This window comes from Euprymna scolopes, chromosome 46 (assembly GCF_053919585.1).
Source record: "Euprymna scolopes isolate OS-2025 chromosome 46, ASM5391958v1, whole genome shotgun sequence".
In the NCBI taxonomy this organism is placed as follows: domain Eukaryota; kingdom Metazoa; phylum Mollusca; class Cephalopoda; order Sepiida; family Sepiolidae; genus Euprymna; species Euprymna scolopes.
The window spans coordinates 70,993,433-71,020,215 of NC_136527.1; the positions used below are offsets into that span (position 1 = coordinate 70,993,433).

General features: G+C 33.3%; 1 protein-coding gene across 2 annotated transcripts; it reads left to right on the top strand.

The window, feature by feature from the left end:
- Positions 1–673: 673 nt before the first annotated feature.
- On the top strand, positions 674–26,716 carry LOC145271007 (uncharacterized). Of its 2 annotated transcripts, none has more exons than XM_080126572.1 (3): positions 674–779; positions 14,559–14,675; positions 21,866–26,716. In XM_080126572.1, the coding sequence occupies exon 3, from the start codon at positions 22,472–22,474 to the stop codon at positions 23,672–23,674; it is 1,203 nt and encodes a 400-aa protein (XP_079982698.1). In that variant the 5' UTR covers positions 674–779; positions 14,559–14,675; positions 21,866–22,471; the 3' UTR covers positions 23,675–26,716. The 2 variants fall into 2 exon arrangements, with proteins under 2 accessions (XP_079982698.1, XP_079982697.1); XM_080126571.1 differs by lacking the exon at positions 674–779 and adding an exon at positions 6,218–6,326.
- The last annotated feature ends 67 nt before the right edge of the window (positions 26,717–26,783 follow it).

Consider the following 26,783-nt stretch of genomic DNA (forward strand, 5'->3'; position numbering starts at 1 on the left):
TTCCATATAAACGTTTAGTAAGTAAGTGTGAAAACAAATTAAAACAATAGATGTGAGATTCCTTCAGTGCGTGGGGGGGGGGGGCTAAGTCTTTAGAAAAAGATATTTTTTCTGATATGACAAATGTTAGCTGATGATTCCAGGGCTGTTTTTCTCATGCAATTCCATAAAAACAAAGCCAACATTTAAAAAACCTACAAGTTTTGACATCCAAACTACTTTTTAAATTACTTAATTATGACTTTTTCTTTAATAATTACTATATATATTTATATAAAATGATCAGAAAAAGGCCAAATTTGAAGCCAAATTTGAAAAAAGGCCAAACAGAAATTTCGAAGGCCAAACTGCTTTTAAAAAGGCCAAATTTCACGAATTTGGCCTTTAAAAAAAAGCCAACCTGCCAACCGACGCTATTATAGTGGGTTGTCTCGGAAAACCCGGTAAAAAAAAAAAAAAACTTTCATCAAGCCCGTGTTTTTTTTTTTTTTTGCTTTTTTAATTTATTTTTTTGTTAACCATTAACCTATTACAATATATTGTCACAAATTAAATAATAATTTTATGTGTAATATTCACCGAAAATATCGAAAATTTGATAATGGTGTTTTTAATAAGTTGGAGTGTTGGACTTTAATTTTCTGCGAACTTGCTTTTCCGGTCGTGATGTTAAATGAGATTTCCACCCGACAAACTCGGCTCGCTTTAATCAACACATTTTATAATCGGTTCTTTTTTTCTTTCTTTCTTTTCTTTTTTTTTTTTTTCTCAAACAAAAGGTAAGTATTACTTGAAGTTGATCTGTTGGTGCTAGTTAGTGCACTTACTGATCCGCGCTATTTTTTAAAATCGTTTTTCTAAGTTTAATTAAAGATTTATATGTTTTTTTTTTGTATTATAGAATGGTTACAAAACACCCTCCCCTCCCCATGTTAAGAATGGCTTTTTAAATAATAACGTTATTATTTCAGCACGGATCAATAAGTAGTGCACTAGTACCGATTTTTTTTTTTCATGCATGCATAATTTCGAACCATTTTGTTTTTTAATGTAGAAATTAGGCAACATCTCTAGTTTACATATAAACGAAATGCGATAATTTTATATAATCGTCTCTAAGCGATTTGTATGTATATGCACACACACACACACACACACACACACACACACACACATAAATAAATATAAGCTTTAGTTAAGTTCCGTATTCCTTTGTTTACAAAGCCATTCTGAGGAAGTGATATCAGACAAATTTGTTTGTACGGATGACCAAAACTGTATATAATATACGTTTTTTTTTTTTTTTTTTTTTTTGAGCTTGTCTACATTTGAGCCTATAAAAAAGACCAATGTGGTCAATGTCAAGTTGCTTTCCAACTCCCCAAAAAACTTTAAAATGACGACTTGTTTAGGTTTTCGGTGGTGTTGAAAACGAATATCACATTTAAATTTGGGGCAGATAAGTAGTTTTCATGATATGAAGAAATTACTTTTTCAAAAAGTGGAGGATCACACTTTCCTATGTAAATTTAACGTAAAATGAGCACCCACTTTCTGGTCACCTAGTAATTTATTCATATCATAAAGCAAATTTAACTATGATGTTTGTTTTCAGCACCCCCGAAAACTGGCGCCGTTTTTTTACGAAGAGATTCATTCATTACTTCATCTCATAATCTAGGACGCTAATAATGCTGTCAGTAAGTTTACACAAGCGGTTTACATAAAACATACTTCTGTTTTTCCATTCTTTTTTCATTATAGAACTTATATAGTTTTTAACGGGTGCTTCTGCAGTTTAATATTTCACAAAAATGTTGTTCACATTAGACGGCGGTAGGCGGTGGAGGATCAGGGGGTGTTGTGGCGGCCGCACCAAATCCTCTTCATTGAACTTGTCACACCCACTCCCTGTAACAAAATTCGCTTCACCAAACCTTCATAACTCAATTCTCTGCATCAACTTCTTGTAACTTAATTTGCCACACCAACTCATCTAAAAGCAATTAATCACATGGGCTACAAGTGATCTTTGATCCCACTCCTGAATGAGAGGAGAGCTATACATATATTGCTCCAGGGCGAGTGCATTTTGTACCACAAAGAGTGTCCAGCAAGAGCGCACACACCTTTCTTAGGCACTTCTATGTGTGCCTGTCACATACGAGGCTTGTCTAAAAAGTATCCGACCTTAGCATAGAAAATATATTTCGCATACCTGATGGCGTTTGGACCCTAATACTCTTCAAAGTAGGCCGCTTGATTAATCTGCAGATTTGATCAAATTCAAGTTGATCATTAATGTATATGTTGCAAAGGTAAGCGCAAAAACTTATCATTGGGGAAGTTTTCATCCATTTCAATACTAACCAACAATCACGAGGTTGTCTCCTCAGCAACCGACAAGGCTAACATGCTTACCAGTCGGTTTGCCTCAAACTCCACACTGGACCCTTCCAACCACCCCCTACCTGACTTTCCTATGCGGACAGACGCCACACTAGACGATCTGAAAACCACCCCTGCTCAGGTGCATGCTATCATAAAAAACCTTGACACCTCAAAAGCATGTGGACCCGATCTTATCCCAGCTGTGCTATTAAAAAAGTGCTCAGCCGAAGTAGCTCCAGTTCTCTCCAAACTCTACAACAAATGTCTTAATGAAGCTTGCTTTCCGGGCTGTTGGAAAACTGCTTCTGTTGTACCAGTATTCAAGAATTCTGGCGAAAGGACAGACCCATCAAATTATCGCCCCATTAGCCTCCTCCCACTTTTTGCCAAAATATTTGAGACCATAATTAACCATGCTCTAGTCCATCATCTTACAGATGCTAAACTACTGACTGACAAACAATATGGATTTAGACAAGCCCGTTCCACAGCAGACATCCTCACTGTGATCTCTGAACGTATATACCAATCACTGGACAAAGCGGGGGAAGGCAGAGCGGTAGCTCTAGATATATCTAAGGCTTTTGACAGGGTATGGCATGAGGGTCTCCTCAGGAAGATTAGATCTTACGGTATCACTGGTAGAATACTTAACATAATTAAATCCTTCTTAGATAAGAGAAAAATCCAGGTAGTCCTCGACGGTCGCACATCTAAACAATATGATATAAATGCGGGAGTGCCCCAGGGTTCTATCCTTGGACCTCTATTGTTCCTGATATTCATAAATGACCTCCCCGACAACATTGCCTCTGAGATGGGTATATATGCTGATGACACTACACTCTATGGCAGACACGACAGGAAGACGAATGAACACATTTCTAAAGAAATGGCAGAAACACTAGAGGAAGACCTCCAATCTGTAGTGGAATGGGGACAAAAGTGGTTGGTCGCGTTCAATGCTGCCAAGACTAAACTAGTTTCATTCAATAATTACAAGAAACCCTCTCTACCACCAATAGCAATGGCCAACGACTCTTTATCTGAGAGTCCATCTTTCAAACTCCTTGGCCTAACGTTCACAGGAAACATGAGTTGGAACAATTACATTGAAGGCATTGCCAGGGCCGCTGCAAGAAAGGTAGGCTCTCTCTACCGTGCTAGAAAACTACTAACACCCGAAAGTATCCTGTACCTCTATAAGGCCACCATTCGCCCATGTATGGAGTATTGCTGCCACATCTGGGCTGGTGCATCTGCTACTAGTCTCTCGCTCCTTGACAAGGTTCAAAAGAGAGTCGCAAATCTGATAGGCCCTGAACTGGCATCTAAGCTTCAGCCTCTGTCCCATCGACGAAATGTTGCATCCCTCTGCCTTTTCTACAAGTATTTTAGTGGTGAATGCTCTGATGAACTGCAATCACTTGTGCCCCCACGACGCGAGCACCCTCGACAAACCCGACAGGCTACTAGATCCCACCCCCACACTGTAGAGGTCCCTAGATGTAAAAGATCTTTTTACTCCAATAGTTTCTTCCCCAGAACCGCAAGACTCTGGAATTCCATTCCAGGTCCCTGCTTCCCCAACAGTACTGACGTGCAGAAGTTCAAGTGTAACGTGAACCGACACCTTGCTGCCCAAATCCCTACATAGTACCCCAGTAGTTGTTGCCCCTGATAGTAGCCCCCTACACCAAAGTGGCAATTTGCCTTGTTTGGGGTGAAAATGTAAAAAAAAAAAAATAAAATAAAAGACTCTTAGTTGGTGAGCAGTTATTGAATACTCCTGACAACTGTAATTATTGGAATTCCTTTCAGTTGTAGTGTCTTGTGGTTTTCCATATCATACAAAGCTTGTCTAAAAAGTATCCAATCTTTAGGTAGAAAATTAGAATTAAAATACTTGGCCTTTTGGCCAAGATCAAAGTGTAGTATCTGTTCCGGCAGATGCTGCAAGCTATGACTAGCAAAGACCAGATGTGGGGGCAACCCCACATGCCTGACCATTAACCAGCTCCCATTTCCCACCTCTCGGGAGCTGGTCCCCTTTTTCCCTTCCCCCTCCCTTCACTCCTCACATTAAAAATCGGCCTTGTGCCTAATTTGCTCGGTGGGGGAGCAAATAAACACCATCTGTTCCGGCAGATACTGCAAGCAAAGACCATATGTGGGGGCGACCCCACATATAAGACCTTGGTCAATGTAGGGGCAACCCTTCATACCAATTGTCACTACCCAGCTCCCCTACTCCCCGGGGAGTTGGTCCCCATTTCCCCTTCACTCCTCACATTAAAAATCGGCCTTGTGCCTAATTTGCTCAGTGGGGGAGCAAATAAATACCATCTGTTCCGGCAGATGCTGCACTTAAGATAATTTGTACCAGTCAATGGAGGGGACACTCTCTATACTGGGACAATTATTATTTTTGGTAACCAGAGTGCCCCCTTTTTGCCTACTTTTAGGGGAGCTGGTTTTTACCTCACATTAAAAACGGCCTTGTGCCTAATTTGCTCAGTGGGGGAGCAAATAAATACCATCTTTAGGTAGAAAAAATATTTCACATACCTGACGGGGTTCGGACCCTAATCCCCTTTAAAGTAGGCCCCTTGTGCTTGCACACATTTAGCCCACCGGTCCTTCAACTGCTGGAAAACCTCTGGAAGTCTTCTTTTGGAATGGTGTTCATCTCCGCCATCACGGTCCACAAAATCGGATCCTTTCAGTGGCATCTTAAATTTTGGAAACAAAACAAAAGCAAACGATTAATTATAAGAAAATTCCCCAAAGTCTTATCTAAGATCTACAATAATATTACATTATATTTTGATGGATTATTTTTGCTGTTGATTTTTTTTTATTGGAAAACAAAATAATTTATCAGTCAATGTCAATAATACACCAACGCACAAGTTACCTTTAAAATGTCTATTTTTCTCGGGTGTGTTATGAACGAATATCACATTCAAAATTGGGACCGGCAAGTAGTTTTGAAGATATCGTTATTTTCATAATCCAACATTGTCTCTAGTAGTTATCAATAGTAGCAACTTAGTGTGGCTGAAGCATTTTTTTGTGTTGTTTTTCATTCTTCTTTTTTTTCTGAGGAGGTATTCAATCATGGAACTTGTATAGTTTTTAACAGCTGCTTCTGCAGTTTAATTAACCATTTTTCCATAATGTGCCAATATTAATCAAGCAGAAGATCCGTTTAATAATTTTACAAAAATTCTGTTTACATATGGGGGCACGGTGTGGGAGGGGGATCATGTGGGGATTTTTGAACTACTAATCTTAGAAGCATCATCTATTGATACCAACCTTGGCCTGTTCAATTGTTTGCTTTCTTCTGGTGAGCAATTGGTAGTACTGAATGGTTTACAAGGTTCTAGAAAAGGGATGCAAATTTTTTACATGATTAAGGATTCCATCGACAATCACTGGTCAACCGGCCGGTTCCTTACTTGTTCATACATGTGCTACTAGATATTCATACCCAAACAGCATCTTTGACTTGCTACCACTCCTTAACATCTTGCTAATCAGAGTGTGCTAGACAATCAATGACTTTTTTTATTCATTTTTCTTCCTTTGAAGATTGTAATGCTGGGCATGGGGCAGCCAAACCAGCTGCCAACATTGCCCCGCTTTTTATTGAAACCAACCGAGAGCTCTTTTTAGTATCCTCACTGTTCCCTTAAGTGCAATTGTCTGGATCTCTTTTGCACTTGGTTCACCAGGAATATTAGTAGCACCTATGATAACTGGTACGATTGATATCTATATCGTACATGAGACCTTGATATTTGGTCTGTTTCTCTCTTTCAACCTCTGTTCAGGCCGCCATCATTAGGAACACTCACTTCAATCAAGATTGCAACTCTCTCTGACTTATTCCATATAACTATGTCAGGTTTCACAGCAGCATTTTCAAGGTAGGTGGCTGTAGGGATTACATGGTCGTAATGTATGGTATATAAGTCATTTCCAACTGTTCTTTCAGGTTTATGTTCCCAGGACTTGCTGCTACACTGGATGTTTAAATGTACGATCGTGTGTCATGACAAACGGGCTGGCAACATTGTTGAAATACAGTCATGTAAGCAGATTCAGGAGGAGCAAATATGCAAATATGTTAGAGGACAATTTATTTTACTTGATTAATAGAATTCAGTTTTTTTTTTGTGCTTCTACAAAATTAGGACGACATTTTATAAATGGAGTTTTCAGATTTCAACTGATTTTTTTTTTTGTTTTTTGTCAATTCTAATAAATTACAATGGTAGCTTTCAAATTATGCAGTCGAAATTACCTGAATATTTCTGAATTATTAAAAAAAAAACAACAACTTTATCGTGTTAGTAAGTGAAAATTTTCCGCTATCTTGTTTAAATGGAAACGGAAAATGACCTCCCTTTTTAACTCTCCTGTGTCTTACGATTGTTTTCATTTGATTTTCTGGATAACCTTTACGGAGATGGTCCCAACGTCTGAGCTGAAAAAGAGACGTTGCAAGCCTGTTTCTGCTTTATCATTATTTTCATAGCAAGTGTTCTTCTAAGATCAAATGTATGTTCCCCCCAACCCCACCTCACCAAACTTTTACGAGAAACACTCGTCTATATCTGAAACCACTATCAATAATTTCTCTCACTCTTTATCTGTGCCTAAACCTAAACGTATGTTCCATGTACAAAGCTTCTTTCTTAGTACTGAACGCCTTTGGAACTCTCTGTCATTTCAGGTTGATGTTCCCAGGACTTGCTGCTACACTGCATGTCTCCTTAAGATTCCAGTTTCTTTTCATATCGTACATGAGACCTTGATAGTATGCAAACACTGTAGATATATATAAAGTTGGGGCATACTTGTGGATGTAGATACAGTATCTTTTGGTATAATAGTTATATATACGACATAATCGCGTTGACACACTGGTTCTCATCATATGACCGAAGTTAAGCAACGTTGAGCCTGGTTAGTACCAGACGGGTGGCCATTTGGGAATTCGAGGTAATGTATGATCTCTACACTTATCTCGGCATTTGTTTCCAGTCGTCCTGTACATACACTTCACTGGCCACTGGTATTAAACAATGTCGATTAAGGAGAGCTGTGGTTGGAGATTGTACACTTCCTGTCACAAAAAATTTCACGTGCAGGCACCCTTTTGTGGGCATCCACAGTCTGTCAAAGACTGAAGGAGCCCCTTGTATACCAGTAAAGCACCTCTGGTATGAAACATTGTTTCCTTGCCACAATGCTTTTCAAATTTACGTCAACCACACTTTCTTCCCCCGTTCATATTCGCACTGAAATTGTGAAATGCTTGCTGAATCTTGCATACATGGAGATAGTTACATACTCCTCGCTGTGTAGTAGTTATCCTCCAAAAAACCTTGCAACTTGATACCAGATGACTCGCACTTTCCAATTTCGTGTGGCAGAATCTACCCTATATGAATACGCATGTGCCTTTTTAAATTACACTTCTGTAAAAACGCTGAAATGCTTGCTGAATCTTGCATACATGGAGAAATCGCACTTTTGCAGATCATAATGGACTGCACTCAATGAGTGTGAGATAGTGATCACTGAATTAAGGCGTTATCTTTACTCCAAACCTGTTCCGATTGCCCTTCACACCAAACCTCCCCTACAGCGTACATGCACAGGAACTATCCGCTTGCATGTTGTCAGAGCATGTTTTCTAGTCTAATTTAAGTGCATATATTAATTCTATACTTAGTTGTGATGTCAGCACGTGGGCCAAACATGTGAATCCCATGCCCATGCACCTGCTTCCAACACATGCTCTGGCAACAAATGTTCCAGATTTTCTGTGGACATTCTTTGATTCCATTGTTCCATTATTCCTGCTCTGGCCCAAATTAAACCAACAGAACTTTCTGTTTACTGCATTATTTGTTGTATAAGTTATTTCTAGCTTGCATTCCTCACTACAATGGATAATTTCACTGCATTCCTGGAATCGTATCTAATTAACAAAAATGTATTTTAATATTTAATAACTGCGTTTGATTCCAGAATTCTCCTTCAATAATAATATTAGATCCTCGTTACTTCATTTCTAACTAAAATCCGGGGGTTGTCCCCTTTAATCTACTGCAGGAAGACAATGCTATCAAGATCCACAGCCTCAGAAACAGATTTGAAACAGATCCCCGAAATCTAACAACAGGGTAATCTTGTTAAAAAGTGCTCTCTTTCTACAGTTAAGAATATGCTGAAGAAATTTAATTTGCGAGGCTGTGTTGTAAGATGAAAGCCAATGATTTCTTTAAAGAACAGAAAGTGCTGTCTGGACTTTGTCAGATGCAATACAGATCATGACTCTTCATATTTGTCAAAAATGGTTTTAGCAACAAAATCAAGTTCAGTAGGCACCACGTCCGCCGAGAAAAGGACAAAGAATTAAATGCTAGGTGCACAGTTTCAATGCTGCAAAGCACTGGAGGTTCAGTTTTGATGTGCGGCGTTATTAGTGCCAATAGTCCAGGACCTATAGTTCACTTGCAAGATCAAATTAATTCGACCAAGTACATTAATATATTGACTGAGCATTTTCTACCCGACTTTAGCCGAATTTGGATGATAATCCCATTTTCATGCAGGATAATGCTCCCATTCAAACAGCTAAAATGTCAAGAGGTTACTTAAAGAGCATGATATTTAGTGTTTGGATTGCCTGCACAATCTCCTCAACCCCATCGAAAATGTATGGCATTACATCGAGCAACAGCTACGCATAATAAAATTTCAAATCTGGAAAAACTTTGGACAAAAAGAGAAATAAAATGCCCTTTCACCTAAGTATTGCCGCAGACTAATTCAAGGAATGTCCAAAAGATTGAAGGCTGTCAATTGCAAAAGGGCATAATATTGAATAATAACTAGTTCATTGTGTTCCTGTGGTATTTGTGTTGCATTAATGTTCTAAAGTTACATTTAAATGACAATTTTCCATTGTGCTGTGTTTCTTTTTGCCTTCTCGATTTGAAGCTAATTTTTTAAAATTGACGTGAACACTAGGATACTTCAGGTAAAAGTCAAATATGAACAGGTAAAATTATAGAAGAATAAAAGGCAAATCAAGTGAGGTATAGGTTTATCTGTTACATTCAATTTAGCTTAAATTTGCAGTATTTGAAAACTGACAAAATATGGAAAATAGAATTAATAGGCAAAAAACGTCTATTTTATTTAATGAAATATGCCATAGAGAAAAATGCTGTGTAAATATATATATATATAGTCATCCGCATACAGTACTATATAACTTATCAGTGTGGCTAGAGATACACCCTTTCCCAGCTGTGGATCGAACCTACAACCATCGTGTTGACAGTCAGCATCTCAAAAAACCATCGGACCAAGAATTAGTGCCTGTAAATATTTCTCCTCAAATGCCTATTACATAGCATTTGCCCGTTGAACAGTGCTCAAACTGTCAGTTTGTTTACAAACAGTGGGCTTTGCTTAATCGCTTAATATATATATATATATAGCAAACTACAATCTACTTATATATATATATATATATATATATATATATATATATATTATTTCAAAGAGAATTGACTCTGTACTAATAAAAAATTTGCATAAATTAAAATATACTTAAGAGTATTTTATGACTGGGCAAGCTCAGGCACTTATTGCTAGTCTATAAATAATGTGAGTACATAAATTCATTCCATAAAATGCATAACATACTGAAGACGGTCCTGGATATGACCTTAAACTAGATCCGATGGTGAGGCCCCAGCTGCGGGCTTTGGGGAGTGTGGAGCCACCCCTTAATTGCGATTGCTCCTCGGTCCACTCTGACCTGGAGTGGTAGTACATGTTAGGGTCCCAACTATGGGTTAAATAGAAACCGACTTGAAAAAAAACAAATATTCTATTAAAAAGAATTTTCTTCAAAATCACTGGGTTTGGCATTAAATAACCTGAAAAGGGTTGATATGCCGTAAAACAAAAACCACTAACCAACCTACTGAAGACATACTGTAGAAACTCAAATGCTGTGTTGGCTTTGTTTCAATAAATAAAGGCAATGCGTCACTTAGGGAGAATTAACTAATTATGATCTATGAATCCTTTCTTCAACAGTTTCTACGCAAAATAGAAATCTAACCACGCATCGCAGCTCTAGCAGTATCAGAAATTTTGTGAAAATAGTGAATAATTCCACCCCTGTCTTTCCAAGCTTATAACTCCTCGAAAAATGTAATTGAAGCCCTAACTTTTTTTTTTCAATTATAGGAGCAAGGACCAAGGTTTCATTTAAAAAAAAACAAAAAAACAATGTGTTTTTTTAAAAAAAAAAAAAGGTTTTAAACTTCAGACTTTACAGGTAAATTTCTAAAAAATGGGTTTGTTTTTTTGTTTTAAATTTGAATTTATTATTTATTGACCTTTTCTCTTCAATTTGTGATATATAAAACTATTCAACATAAATTAATTATTTACTTTTTAATAGACATTTCAAAATGAGAGGCGTGAATTATTCGACCCCCTGTCTTTCCAAGCTTATAACTCCTCGAAACATGTAATTCAAGCCCTAATTTTTTTTTCAATTAAAGGAGCAAGGACCAAGGTTTCATTAAAAAAAAAAGACAAAAAAAAAATGTGTTCTTATAAAATAAGGTTTTAAACTTCGGACTTTACAGGTAAATTTCTAAAAAAGGGATTTTTTTTTTGTTTTAAATTTGAATATATTATTTATTGACCTTTTCTCTTCAATTTTTGATATATAAAACTATTCAACATAAATTAATTATTTACTTTTTGAGACTTTGGTGAGTAAATTAATTATTTACTTTCTAATAGACATTTCAAAATGAGGGGCGTGAATTTAAAAAAAAAAAACGTTTGTCTACAATACAGGGTGTTTCAAAAGTCTATTCAACATAAATTAATTATTTACTTTTTAATAGACACTTGAAAATGGGGGGGGCGTGAATTTTAAAAAAAACGTTTGTCTAAAATATTATATTCGGTTTATTGGAAAGAACATAAAATTTCACATTGACCCTGAAAATATCGTAAAAATAGAATCAATAGAAAAATTTTGATAGATTTTTTTAAAGTTTAAAAATTGAAAAATATTGAGTTCGGAAAATTCATTACTGCTTTAGAAAAAAAAAAATATTTCTATTACTTTTAAAACAACTTTAATAGTTTATTTTGGAAGTATAATCCATAAAGAAAATAAATAACCCACTTTTAACAGAGAAATTACGAGATTTTTATATTTTATTCGCAGTTTCGTGTTAGGGGTGTCAAAAGTTCCTACAAAAATTCTGATACTGCTATTGCAGCTCTCATTGGACTTTCTTAAGCTACCGTTAAATGATTGTGCTGTAATCAGTCATGATCCTCGTGCTTTTTGGGGGGAATTTTTGACACTCCTAACACGAAACTGCGAATAAAATATAAAAAAACTAGTAATTTCTCTTTTTAAAGTGGGTTGTTTATTTTCTTTATGGATTATACTTCGAAAATAAACTATTAAAGTTGTATAAAAAAATAACAGAAGTATTATTTTTTTATTTTTTAAGTAAGCTATGTATAAGTCTATTTGCTATTCTCTTTTTCTACTTTGTTGTTGGTCTCCATTAGCATATATCAATGATTATGAGCTGAATAATGAAGTCATGGTCCTGAAGAGGTCCTAGCAGACAAAATCTATTGAATAGTCAGACTATTAGTAATGAATCCAAAAATTTTAGAAAAATATTAGAAAACATAAAAATTGCATTAAAAAAAGATAAAAATTGAGGAATATGATTTGTACTGAAACTCATTCAATATTTAAAAACCGAAAAATTATATGTTTATGCATTGCCATAGCCTTGAGCCCTTAGGGGGCATAGGTCATCTACAACTTTGTAGATGCTTTTGTGGCGACTGAGTTCTTTTTACAGGGTGAGGGTGCTGGCCCCATGCCAAACCTTCCCAGAAGGTACATACAGCGCCTAGCCTTCCCAAATGGTCATCTATCTGGTACTAACTAGGCCCAACGTTGCTTAAAAGTGGGTTGTTTATTTTCTTTATGGATTATACTTCGAAAATAAACTATTAAAGTTGTATAAAAAAATAACAGAAGTATAATTTTTTTATTTAAAAAAAAAAACAGTAATTAAATCAATTGAATTTTACGAGCTAAGTATTTTTCAATTTTTAAACTTTAGAAATCTATCAAAATTTTTCTATTGATTCAATTTTTACGATATTTTCGGGGTTAATGTGAAATTTTATGCTCGTTCCAATAAACCGAATATAATATTTTGGACAAACGTTTTTTTTTAATTCAGCTCCCCCCATTTTGAAATGTCTACTAAAAAGTAGATAATTAATTTACTCACTAAAGTTTTGTATATCACAAATTGGAGATAAAAGATCAATAAATAATATATTCAAATTTAAAACAGCTCTCATCGAACTTTCTGAAGCTACCGTTAAATGATTCGTTTTTTTTATTTTACATAACTTTTTTTTGTATATAAATATTTTTTAAAAACCGAACTTTTTTTAATAACTAATTTTTTTTTAACTCTCCTTATTATTTTATAGCAGAAAATGGTGAATTTATTAATTAAAATTAAAAACCGATGAAAATCGAACTATTAATATGCTAATAATTCGCCGGTTCCAAGTTATTATTATAACTACTACTCTTAGAGCTGCTGCTACTGCTGCTGCTACTGCTGCTGTGAGATCGTGTCAGGATCCTCGTGCTTTAGGGCCTTTCCATTATGATAGAAATGAGACAATCATTTCCACAATTATTAACAGGAATATCAAATTTTGTTAGTTATTTCAGGATTCCAGTTTTCTTATTTTTCCATCAATTCTGAATGGGATTAACAGTTGTCGATTAAAAAATCTATTTTTCATGTAGGAGCAGAAATCTTATTGGATTTTTTTTGTCCATTATACTTTACACTGAGTATAGGTTTTATTCCAATGGATTCTTTGTATTCATTATCTAAAAGTACTTCTTTTAAACTCCTCGGCCTAACGTTCACAGGAAACATGAGCTGGAACAATTACATTGAGAGCATTGCCAGGACTGCTGCTAAGAAGATAGACTCTCTCTACTGTGCTAGAAAGCTGCTAACACCCAAAAGTATCCTGTATCTCTATAAGGCCACCATTCGCCCATGTATGGAATATTGTTATCACATTTGGGCTGGTGCATCTGCTACTAGTCTCTGACTCCTAGACAAGGTCCAAAAGAGAGTCGCCAACCTGATAGGTCCTGAACTGTCATCTAAGTTTCAGCCTCTGTCCCACCGACGAAATGTTGCATCCCTCTGCCTGTTATACAAGTATTTTAATGGTAAATGCTCTGACGAACTACAAGCACTTATGCCCCCCTCAACGTAAATACCTTCAACAAACCTGACAAGCAGCTAAATCCCACCCCTATATAGTGGAGATCCCTAGATGGAGGAAAGCTTTCTACTCGAGTAGTTTCTTCCCCAGAACTGCTAGACTTTGGAATTCCATTCCGGCTCCTTGCTTTCCTAACTGTACTGACATGCAGAAGTTCAAGTGTAATGTGAACCAACATCTTGCTGCCCAACTCCCTACATAGTACTCCAGTAGCTTATGTCCCTGATAGTAGTCGCCTACACCAAAGTAGCAATGTGCTTTGTTTGGGGTGAAATGTAATAAAAAAAAAAATTTTTTAATTTAGCTGATACTGTCATTGGCAGCATCATATAACTTAATGCAGATTCTTAAGTGCTTGCAAGTAAGCTATCCTCTTTTCATCCCCTATTGATGGTCTCTATAATCTATGAATTTCTCAACAATGCTTTCTTCAACAGTTTGTATACAAAATGAAAATGTAGTCATCGAACTTTCTAAAGCTACTGTTGTTAAATGCTTGTGCGTTTAATCGTGATTCTTATGCTTGAGTGCCTTTCTATTATAATAGAAACGAGGCAATAATTTCCATAATTATTTGGAGCAATATCAAATTTTGTCAGTTATTTGACGATTCTTGTTTTCTCATTTTTCTATCGATTCTGCACATGATTAACTATCAACAGAATGCAATTGTTGATTAGAAATTAATTTTTCATGTAAGAGCAGAATTATTCTTGAAGTTACTTTCCATTATATTCCAGGTAAGCGCTGTTCCAATGGATTGATGGTATTCAGCCTATACTGTCACTGTCAACATACGTCTGAACACAGATATATATCTGGAACACATGCCATGTCTGATGCCTAATTGCTTGCAAGTAAGCTATGTATAAGTTTATTTGCTATTCTCTTTTTCTACTTTGTTGATGGTCTCCATTAGCATATATCAATGAGGGATTATGAGCTGAATAATGAAGTCATGGTCCTGAAGAAGTCCTAGCAGACAAAATCTATTGTTAATAATAATAATCTAGCAACTCCCACACTTTATATATATATATATATATATATATATATATATATATATATATATATATAATGTATTTATAATATATATAAAATATATATATAATTATTTTTCTACTATAATAATTAAATACCTACAGACACTAGTGTTTCATCCTTTCGGAAATCTTCAGTGCAGGGTGTCACGATTACTAAAATATATATATGTAAAATATATATAAAATGTATATATATAATATATATATATATGCATTATATATATATAATATATATATATAATATATATATATATACATAATATATATATAATATATATAATATATAGATGTAATATAATATATATAAAATATATATATAAAAAATATATATATGTAATATATACATATGTAATATATATAATATATATATAATATATATAATATATAAAATATATATAAAATATATATATATGTAATATATATATAATATATATATATATAAAATATATATATATATATATATATAAAATATATATATATATATATATAAAATATATATATATGTAATATATATATAATATATATATGTATAAAATATATAATATATATAATATATAAAATATATAATATATATAATATATAATATTTATATAAAAAATATATATATATGTAATATATATATATAAAATATATATATATGTAATATATATATAATATTATTAATATATATATATATATATATATATATATATATATATATATTATTAGTAATGAATCCAAAAATTTTAGAAAAAAATATTAGAAAACATAAAAATTGCGTTGAAAAAAAGATAAAAATGAGGAACATGATTTGTGCTGAAACTCATTCCATATTTAAAAACCGAAAAATTATATGTTTGTGCATTGCCATAGCCTTGAGCCCTTAGGGGGCATAGGTCATCTACAACTTTGCATATGTTTTTCTAGCGACTGAGTTCTTTTTACAGGGTGAGGGTGCTGGCCCCACGCCAAACCTTCCCAGAAGGTACATACAGCGCCTAGCCTTCCCAAATGGTCATCCATCTGGTACTAACCAGGTCCAACATTGCTTAACTTTGGTGATCTGGTGAGAACCGGTGTGTCAACGTGATTGTTCCATACTATATGTTTATTCATTAAAAGTAATTAAACATTTTATTTCACAAGTCCTGGATATGACCTTAAACTATTTCCAGTGGTGAGGCCCCAACTTGTGAGCTTTTGGGGAGTGTGGAGCCACTCTTTAATTGCCATTGCTCCCAGGTCAACTCTGACCCGGTGTGGTAGTACCTGTTAGGATCCCAACTATGGGTTAAATAGAAACCGACTTGAAAACAACAAATATATTCTATTAAAAAAATTTTCTTCAATATCTTTGGATTCAGCATTAAATAAACTAAAAAGGCTTGATATGCCGTAAAACATAAACAACCAACCAACAATTTTAGTTCATTGATTTTTAAAGACTAAAATACATTCATTACTTATTTATAAATTACATTTAAAAAGTAAAAAGAAAGCAACACGATTCAATTTATTGTAAAACTGAGCTTTATTCAATATAAATTATAAAAATTATGCATCTAAAATTACGTATTTTTGAAACGGAAGACAATGAGATGAAGCCAAACATGAAATTTGAATTTAGGCAAGAAACAAATATTAAACAATCAACTTAAAAGTAAAGGACGAATATTTTTTTAATTAATGCGAAAAACAATGTTTTAAAATCAAAACGATCGACAATATATTTTTTAATTAATGCGAAAAACAATATATTTTTAAATCAAAACGATCAACAATATATTTTTTAATTAATGCGAAAAATAATATTTTTTAAAACCAAAACGATCAACAATCTATTTTTTTAATTAATGCGGAAAACAATATTTTTTAAAATCAAAACGATCGACAATCTATTTTTTTAATTGATGCGAAAAACAATATTTTTTAAATGAAAACGGGTTGCAATATTTTTTGAATGAAAACGATTGACAATATTTTTAAATTAATGCGAAAAACAATATTTGTTAAAATCAAAACGATCGACAGTATTTTTTAAATTAATGCCAAAAACAATATTTTTTAAATTAATGCAAAAAACAATATTTTTTAAAATGAAAACGATCGACAATATTTTTTAAAATTAAAGCGAAAAACATTATTTTTTAAAATCAAAACGATCAACAATATTTTTTTACAATTATAATTAACAACAATATTTTTCAGGAAATCAACTAGTTTTAATGAAATTTTTAGTATTTATTAAGTAAAATTTATTTAATCAAAACGATTGACAATATTTTTTAAAATCAAAACGATTGACAATATTTTTTAAAATCAAAATGATTGACAATATTTTTTAAAATCAAAACAATTGACAATATTTTTTAAAATCAAAATGGTTGACAATATTTTTTAAAATCAAAACAATTGACAATATTTTTTAAAATCAAGACGAACAACAATATTTTTAAATCAAACAAGCAACAATATTTTAAAATCAAAACGAACAATATTTTCAGGAAATGAACCAGTCTAAATGAAATTTTTAGTATTTATTTAATGATCACGGAATATAATGAATCAGTTATTATTTATTTTAATCTTGCTGGAAATCTATTTTCTGTAAAAAAAACGTTTATTAAAATTATAGTTTTTAATACTAAAAAATTGCATAAATTTAATTTTGTTTTCTTTATAGAAAATAAAGCATTGTCGATTGTAACAATTAAAAAAATCAATTCTTTCAAGAACATTATGATAAAACTCCATAAAATCTGTGTTAATGATAATGTTATAACTTTTATTAAATTATTTTCTCAAACTAACATTACTATCATCAAATTAAGCATTGTTTATTTAATATTTAAAACGTAAATAATTGCAAAAATATTTCATGTTCTCAATAAAGTAACATTTTAGCGTGAATTTTCGACATAAATTAAAATGATTCTGATAAGCCTCTTTAAAAAGCATTTTTTCAGTTCTTGTTGCCTCTACCTCTTGTTTCAATTATCCTGTTGTGCTTGTTTCGACATTTTTCATTGTAATTTTTTCAACACCTAAATATACCTTTTTTTTCATTTTAGAGATTAACTTTGATCTTTTATCTTTCAGATACAATGAAAATTTTGACGTAAATTAAAAATAATAATTCTGATAAGCCTCTTTAAAAAGCATTCTTTTTTTCAGTTCTTGTTGCCTGTACCTATTGTTCCGGTCTGCCTGATTACTTTAGGAGGTTGACACAAGTTCTTTTTCGAACCAGAATAAATACTTAAGATTCTATTAAAATATGCAATACTTATCCAGTAAGGTAGAAGAGTAAGTTATCTCACGTTCATTTGTTTGAATTATTATTATTGACATTTTTTTTTCATTTGTTGGCTTTTCTGCTAAATTTCCGAAAACGGTTTTGTCATCAGACATTATCTACCTCTGGTTGTTTCTTGAAACACATGACCAGATTCACAGGACCAAATTAAATGATATCACCAGGATATATGATTTTAGTGCTAAGGCCATCTTTATATTACAGAGGGCCGTGATTGTCCACCCAGTCATCTTTTTCTGGAAATGCACTTGTCTGTTTTTTAGTATGATGTCAGATATTTGGAGGAGTGATGTACAAGGAGTTTTCATAAAATAAGACCTTATTCTTGGCAACAATATTAAAAACATCTGGAAGCTCGTTTTAAAATAAAGAAACTAATTTCCAGATTCTCAATATATGCAAATAAGGACAATCCATATCCATCCATCCAGTGTGGCTGTAGCTGAGATTAAACTCACTACATGAATTTGTAGTGTAATTCAAATCTTGTAGGTAGCTGAATACTTGATGCTTCGCCAGGGCTATAAAGGGTTTTTTTTTATTGTGATGCCATCACTAGACCGGGTGCCTACCACGGTTTAGGAGAGTCCCATCTGACCTCGAGAAGAATAGATCATGCCACTTTCTCAATCTGGTATTTTACTTCATGGTACATACAATGCCTTGCTTTCCTAAATAATCCCCCATCTGGTACTGTCCAGGCTCAACTCTGGTGATCTTGCAAGAACCGGTGCGTCAACATGATTTTGCCATATCAGTAACTGCTGTGGGAGTGTGGTTTGAGTTGTCCCCCTTTGCAAATTGGCTGTTTGGAGAAATGGAAAACTAGATGGCTCTGTGTGGTTTGAGTTGTCCCCCTTTGCAAATTGGCTGTTTGGAGAAATGGAAAACTAGATGGCTCTTTGCAATTTGCAATCAATGGCAATTTGCATAAGTGGAGAAATGGGCAGCATATAAACGGTACTTTTTTTTAAGCAGGGGTGAAGAGCGCAGAGAGTGAAACGACGGTTGGAAGAAGTGACGGCGAATTCTTTTTGTGACGGTGAATTATTTTTGGACGTTGAAGAGCTCGACTTTTTGGAAGGAACAGCTGTATCTTATATATATTTTTTTTAATTTCTTTTTTTCTACTTCACTACAGGAGGTCAAAAGTGTTAGCAAAAAGCATATACTGATAAATTTATGCTTCAATATTTTTCAATATAATAGCTATGTTACTCATTATCAGATATGCAAATATATAAAGTAAATTCCTACAAACGGAAACCAAATAATCATATTCTCGGGGAAAATATGGATTTTTAAAAAATTTCAGGAAAAAATATCAGCCATAAGAGTTTGCAAGACTTATTTATTTCAAAATATATAACATTTTTAAACATAATTTAATTTTAAACATTGCATCATTATAAGAATTCTATATATCGATAAAATATTACAAGCTAACCACTGTTATTGCTCAAATAACAACCAAACAATACAACTTTTTAAAACATCATCTCCCAAAGGTCTTTTGTACTGCTGAATTGATGCTCATTTTCATAAAACCTTCTTCTTCGGAATCGACCAGAGGTTCTCTCTTGGATTCAAATCCGGGCTCTAAGGTGGCCAATCCATCAGATGTTCACCAGAGATCCGCTGGGCTGAAAGCCAAGCTTTTGTTAACTGAGAAGCATGGCTTGGGGCATTGTCTTGTTGAATAATGAGATTCTCATTGAGAGCCTCATTTTGTGATTTAAACTAGGGCAATAAATTCTGTTTCAAAAACTTGCAGTATTTCACAGAATTCATCAGGGACAAGAAAAGGGCCAAGAATCTCGCTACCAATAATCCCAGCCGAAATCATCACTTCCCCTCCTCTCTGTTGATGTTTGAATCGCAAGTGTGGGCTATTGCCTTTTAGAAGCCATCCCTTGGTTCAACCATCAGGGCTATCGAGGATTGTTCTAGTCTTGTCTGTCCATAGACCATTTTAAACATTGGTTTTCAAATATTTACTGGCACATGCTAATCGGTTCTGACAGTTGATATCACTCCAAGGCGGACAGTTTTTCACTGATCTCTGGTCCGCTATTTGTTTCAACATATGATTTTGGGTCTTTTTAAAGATGGCCTGCATGGTCGAAAATAGCTTTGCTTGTGTTGTGTGGGCTTGCTAGCACACTTGTCTTGATTTTTCTCAAATCTCGTGGTGAAGTTACCTTTGGTCTGCCAGTTTTATACTTTATTCTTCCATCTTTGCCATCAATGATGAAACATTTCACAATTCAATCTCGCTTCAAAATATTTGTGCATATATATATATATATATATATATATATATTTGTGTGTGTATATATATATGTGTGTGTGTGTGTGTATATATATATGTGTGTGTGTGCATATATATGTGTGTATGTGTGCATATAAATATATGTACATGTGCATATATATATATATATATATATATATATATACTAGCAAAAGTACCCGTCGTTGACTGGGTCCAAAAACAGCCTACAGATAATGGACTCTGATTTATGAAAGTATGATAGGTTATGAAAAGGAAGGGTTGTAAAGAGATAGCTTCAAATTTGGGGGTATCAAAACCAAAGCAAAATATGATGAAAGTAAAAATAAAATAGATAAACCCCATAATTTATTATACCGTACCTGTTCACACTGAAACACTTATCACAATATTCTGTGGATCTATATTAAAAAACCTTGTTAAACTTTGTGGCATATTTCCATTCTATGGAGGTCAGGTGCGAACAAACACCCCATAATTTTATTATACCATATTTCTTCAAACTGAAACATAATTATCAAAGTATACTTACACAGATAGATATGAAAAGTCTTTATTAAAGTTGTGCCTATTTCCATTCTATGGAGGCCAGGCGCGAACGCAGACCCCACAATTTTATTATACCATCCCTATTTAAGTTAAAACATATTTATCAAAGTATTCTTATGTACATCTATATCAAAAACACTTGTAAACGTTTTTTTTAATTTTTTATTTCCATACTTTTTGGCACAGGCGCGAACACAGACCCCACAATTTTAATGAACCACCGTTCTGCCAGATCAAACATACCCATTCCTGTGTCTCGATACATCTTCTATCATTATATGTGATCAGTTTTTTGACTCTTGGCCCTGCCTGCCATAGTTAACACATATACTATGCTAAGATCACAGCCAAAGATCAAAACAGTATAAAAGTAAATTCTCTTAATCAAGAAATTCTAAGTCATAAACTCCACTTTTTTTCCATCCAATATTAAATTGATTGGGTTCTACACAACTAATCTCGGGTAGGAATTTAATGTAAAAGTTGTCTTCGTGCTACTGAGATAATTCGTTATATTTGCGAGGAAAACTTTTTTCAAATTGGTCAATACATCATCCTTCAACCGTAATTGCTTTCACATGTTCTTACAGTCCTCATTGCTTTCATGTTTCCCTCCAAATGTAAATAAAACAAATCTCATTAAATTAATAAATATTTTTACATTTAATCTTATTTTCATAAATAAATTGAGAAATGATTTAAGAATCTTCACTCTTACGTTTTTAAACCACTAAACACAAATATATATTTATCATAATATGTGACGGTATTTTTTATTGCATTATTTTTATTTATTGTATATTTTCAGCATATGTCAAAAATTAATATAGTTTCTTGAAATTTAACTTTAAACTGTTTTTAATTTTGCAGAATATCATTTACGAGAAAAACATTGGATGTGAATGGATCTACATTCTCTTGAAACTTGAAATATGAAAATGTCTTAAGAAATATATCTAATCATTTGTAAAAGAAAAATAATAATATTGTGAACTATAAAAATGTTTTTCTATTTCAGAACCTGATTTTAAAGTGACATATTTGACAAAACGTTTGTTTTACAACTGTATATGTATTTATCTATTGCTAGTCTTTCAAGTATAACACTAGGTTGAATACATATAATTAATGTACGTATGCTTGTATTTGATTCATACAACCAGAAATCTATTCACATGATTACATTTCTAATCAATACACATTGACACTATTAGACTCATTTATTTCGATTCTCACAAAAGTTGAATAAATAAAGAGCAAAAAATTGTAAAAAGAACTTTAATGTTCTGCCTTCCAAAATTACTATAAATCTTATACAGGAATGAGTCCATGATTGTGAAATACGTTTTTTTACATATAAACACTACTTGGCTATTCATATGCGAACACATAGTTGAGTGAAATCATATTTTACTGACATATATGGTTATTATTTTACAATGAAATGAAATATATTTCGACATATGTTAACACACAATGGAGGGAAATCACCTTCTTGATACCCGTGGCTCTTTTACACAGAAAAAAAATATGTTGCTACATGTGCAAAGACATTGCAAAGAGAAACCATATTTTTGTGAAGTATGTGGTTCGCGTTTTACAATGAGAAAAAGTATGTTGCGACATATGCAAATACATACTGGGAAGAAACCACATTCTTGTGAAGTATGTGGCACTTCTTTCACAAGGAAACTATATATGTTGCAACATATGCGCACACATACTGGAGAAAAACCATATTCTTGTGAAGTATGTGGCTCATCTTTTACAAGAAAACACTATATGTTGCAGCACATGCGAATACATACCGGAGAAAAACCATATTCTTGTGAAGTATGTGGCTCATCTTTTACAATGAAACAATATATGCTGAAACATATGCGAACACATACTGGAGAAAAACCATATTCTTGTGAAGTATGTGGCTCATCTTTTACAATTAAACAAAATATGCTGCAACATATGCGAACACATACTGGACATATTGAAGAGAAATCACATTCTTGTGGAGTGTGTGGAGCTTCTTTTAGAATGAAACATCATATAATGCTTCATATGCGAACACATACAGGAGAAAAACCACATTCTTGTGAAGTATGTGGCGCTTCTTTTAGTATGAAACATCATATAACGCTTCATATGCGAACACATACAGGAGAAAAACCACATTCTTGTGAAGTATGTGGCGCTTCTTTTGCAATGAAACATCATATGGTGCGTCATATGCGAACACATACTGGAGAAAAACCATATTCATGTGAAGTATGTGGATCTTCTTTTACAATTAACCAAAATCTGATACAACATATGCGAACACATACTGGAGAGAAACCACATTCTTGTGAAATATGTGGATCTTCTTTTACAATGAAACATCATATGTTGCAGCATCTGCGAACACATACTGGAGAAAAACCATATTCTTGTGAAATATGTAACTCTTCTTTTACAAGTAAACAAAACATGCTTGAACATATGCGAACACATACTGGAGAGAAACCATATACTTGTGAAGTATGTGGATCTTCTTTTGCACAAAGACGAAGTATGGTGCGACATATGCGAACACATACTGGGGAAAAACCATATCCTTGTGAAATTTGTGGCGCGTCTTTTATACAAAAACCACATATGTTAAGACATATGAGAACGCATACTGGACGATCTGCAATAAGTTAAATATCGAATGCAGTAAGAAGTCATGGGAACATATACCCGAAAGAACAGTCGGAAACAAGTCATATACCATCCACTATGACTATGCAATCCCTACAGCCACATACCTAGAAAATGGAGCTATAAAACCCGACATTGTAATATGGGACAAGAAGGAGAAGGAAGCAACCTTGGTGGAAGTTAGTGTCCCGAATGATGCTGGGTTAAACAGAGCTGAGAGGGAAAAGATTACTAAATACCAGGGTCTTATGTATGACATGAAAAGAAACTGGAACCTTAAGAAGATCTCTATCATTCCAGTAATTATAGGAGCAACCGGACTTATGAAAAAGAATTTTACAAACTATCTTACAAATATATCAGGTAAACCAAGTGCAAAGGAGATTCAAACAATTGCACTTAAAGGGACGGTTAGAATCTTAAAAAGATCTCTCGGTTGGAGTGTCTAAAATAGCAGGTGTATGTTTGGCATCTGGTAGGATGCCCCATCCCTGGCTTAAACAAAATGATAAGAAAAATGAAAAAATAGACAGAAGCGATAGTCGTTAAATATGGATGTAGTTTAAGAGAGAAACGATGTATACTGCTACATATGTGAATGTATACTTAAAAAACTCCATTGCATGCATGAATGACGTGTTTACGCCTACAATATAGCATCTGTTACTTGAGAAACACTATATTATTTTCAGCCACGTGCTTATATTTTACAAGGAAAGCAAGTTAGTGGCAAGACATGCGGTCAAATACTGACGATAAATTTCAGTAATCAGACTTAACATTTTCATTTCAAGAACCTCTCAAAGTTGAATAGTTTGTTCGTTTTAACAGAAATACAAACCAATTTTTTTTCAAGGCGTGCGAACACATGCTGCAATTATAATTGGATCCTGAAAAAGAATGATGCACTTATACAAAAGAAGTAAAAATTGTACTTTAACTAAAATAATCTCTGTTTTTTTAATTCACGACTGAGACAATTTTTTATTTTTGTACCTTTTCTCCATGTTAAAAAACGACCCTGGTGTCTAACTCTGTCCCCTGGGGAGGCATAGTAAATAGGTACATCCACAGCAATTGCGGCATTTCGTAGTTGTTGTTATCTCACCTTGTTGTTAGCATCTCTTACTAACAATTACTAGCAATTGCTGTGGATGTAGTTGGAGGATTCGACATTCCTATCCCGTCGTGGTTAACCTGACGAAGGCCAGAGAAATAATTGGTCGGAACATCGTGAAAACAACAAGAAGATGAAGATAATAGTCTAAATAATTAAATAAAATCAATTATGAAACTGTATTATTTTGCATTCTTACTCCTGCAACATATAATCTGAGAGTTGAGAAACACTATATTATTTTTAGGCATGTGCCGAATCTCTTACAAGGAAAGCAAGTTGGTGGCAACACATGCAGTGAAGATTAATTTTAGTAATCAGACGTGATACTTTTACTTCAATAACCTCTCAAAGTTGAATAGTTTGTTCGTTTTAACAGAAATACAAACCAAGTTTTTTTCAAGACGTGCGAACACATGCTGCAATTATAATTGGATCCTGAAAAAGAATTAAAAAATGATGCACTTATACAAAAGAAGTAAAAATTGTACTTTAACTAAAATAATCTATGTTTTTTTTATTTGGATATGATTCACAGAAAATGTGTTAATGCATTTCTGTATATACGACGATATACGATCCATGCAAACCTGTAAAATGTGTTGAAATGAGGAAAAACGTAGAGAAATATTTTAGAAACCTTTTTTATAGCAAAATAATATTTTGCCACAAACATAAAATAATCTCCATCGAAATTCGTAGAAAAATGTGTAGTCAAATATCGAAGATAAATTTTAGTAATCAGATGTGACACTTTTATTTCAATAACCTCTCAAAGTTGAATATTTTGTTCATTTTAACAAATAAAAACCAAGTTTGTTGCAACACTATATAAGAGCCAGGTACGTCCAAGGATGGAACACTGTTGCCACATCTGGAAAGGAGCTGCTAGAAAGGACTTGCCTTACCTTGATAGAGTTCAAGATAGACGTGTAGGAGATATCCTTTTCTCTTCCCTGCAACCTCTATCTCACAGAAGAAATGTTGCGAGTTTGTCTCTGCTGTATCGTTATTTTCATGGAAAGTGTTCGACTGAGCTTCAATCTATGGTCCCCCTTCTCCAAACTTTCACAAAAAACACTCGTCTAGCTGAAAACACTGTCAATAATTTTCTCCACTCTTTATCTGTGCCTAAACGTAAACGTAGATTACATGAACAAAGTTTCTTTCAAATATTGAAGATAAATTTTAGTAATCAGATGTGACACTTTTATTTCAGTAACATCTCAAAGTTAAATAGTTTGTTCATTTTAACAAATAAAAACCAAGTTTGTTGCAACACATGCTGATACAAGGGAAGTAAAAATCGTACCTCAACTACTTCTAAAATGATTTCTGTTTTTATTATTTGTTATTTCTCAAAACGCAATAGAAAATGATCTTTCAAATACGTCAATATGTAATCAATGCCTGAAAAATGTTTTAAAATAAAGAGGACTGTGGAGAAATCTTTCAGAAAAGTTTTTATTCATAGCAAAATAATATTTTTAAAACTTTTGAACCAAAATCCAGAGTTATATATTAAAATGTTGTATCATCGAAATTATAATTGAATCCTGAAAAAGCATTGAAAACATGAACTCATACAAAAGAAGTAAAAATCGGACTTTAACAGATTCTAAAATGATCTTTGTGTTTTTATTTGAATATGATTCATAGAAAAAAGTGTTAATGTATTTCTGTCAAATACGGCGATATATGATCAATGCAAACCTGAAAATTGTTTTGACATGAAGAAAAACGTGAAGAAATATTTTACCAACCTTTCAAGAAAAGATTAAGAGTTATATATTTAAATGTTTGTCATCGAAATTAGTTCAAAATATGCAGTTTACTAGTACAATAATGATTTATAGTCTACTAAACTAATAACTATTCAATAATTAATTAAATATTGTTTTTCATTTGGTTCAATAAAAATTACTTCAATCTTGTGAAAAATTGTTCTCTTTTATAAGCTTTTACTTTAAAAAGCATGTTTTGTGTAAGAAACAC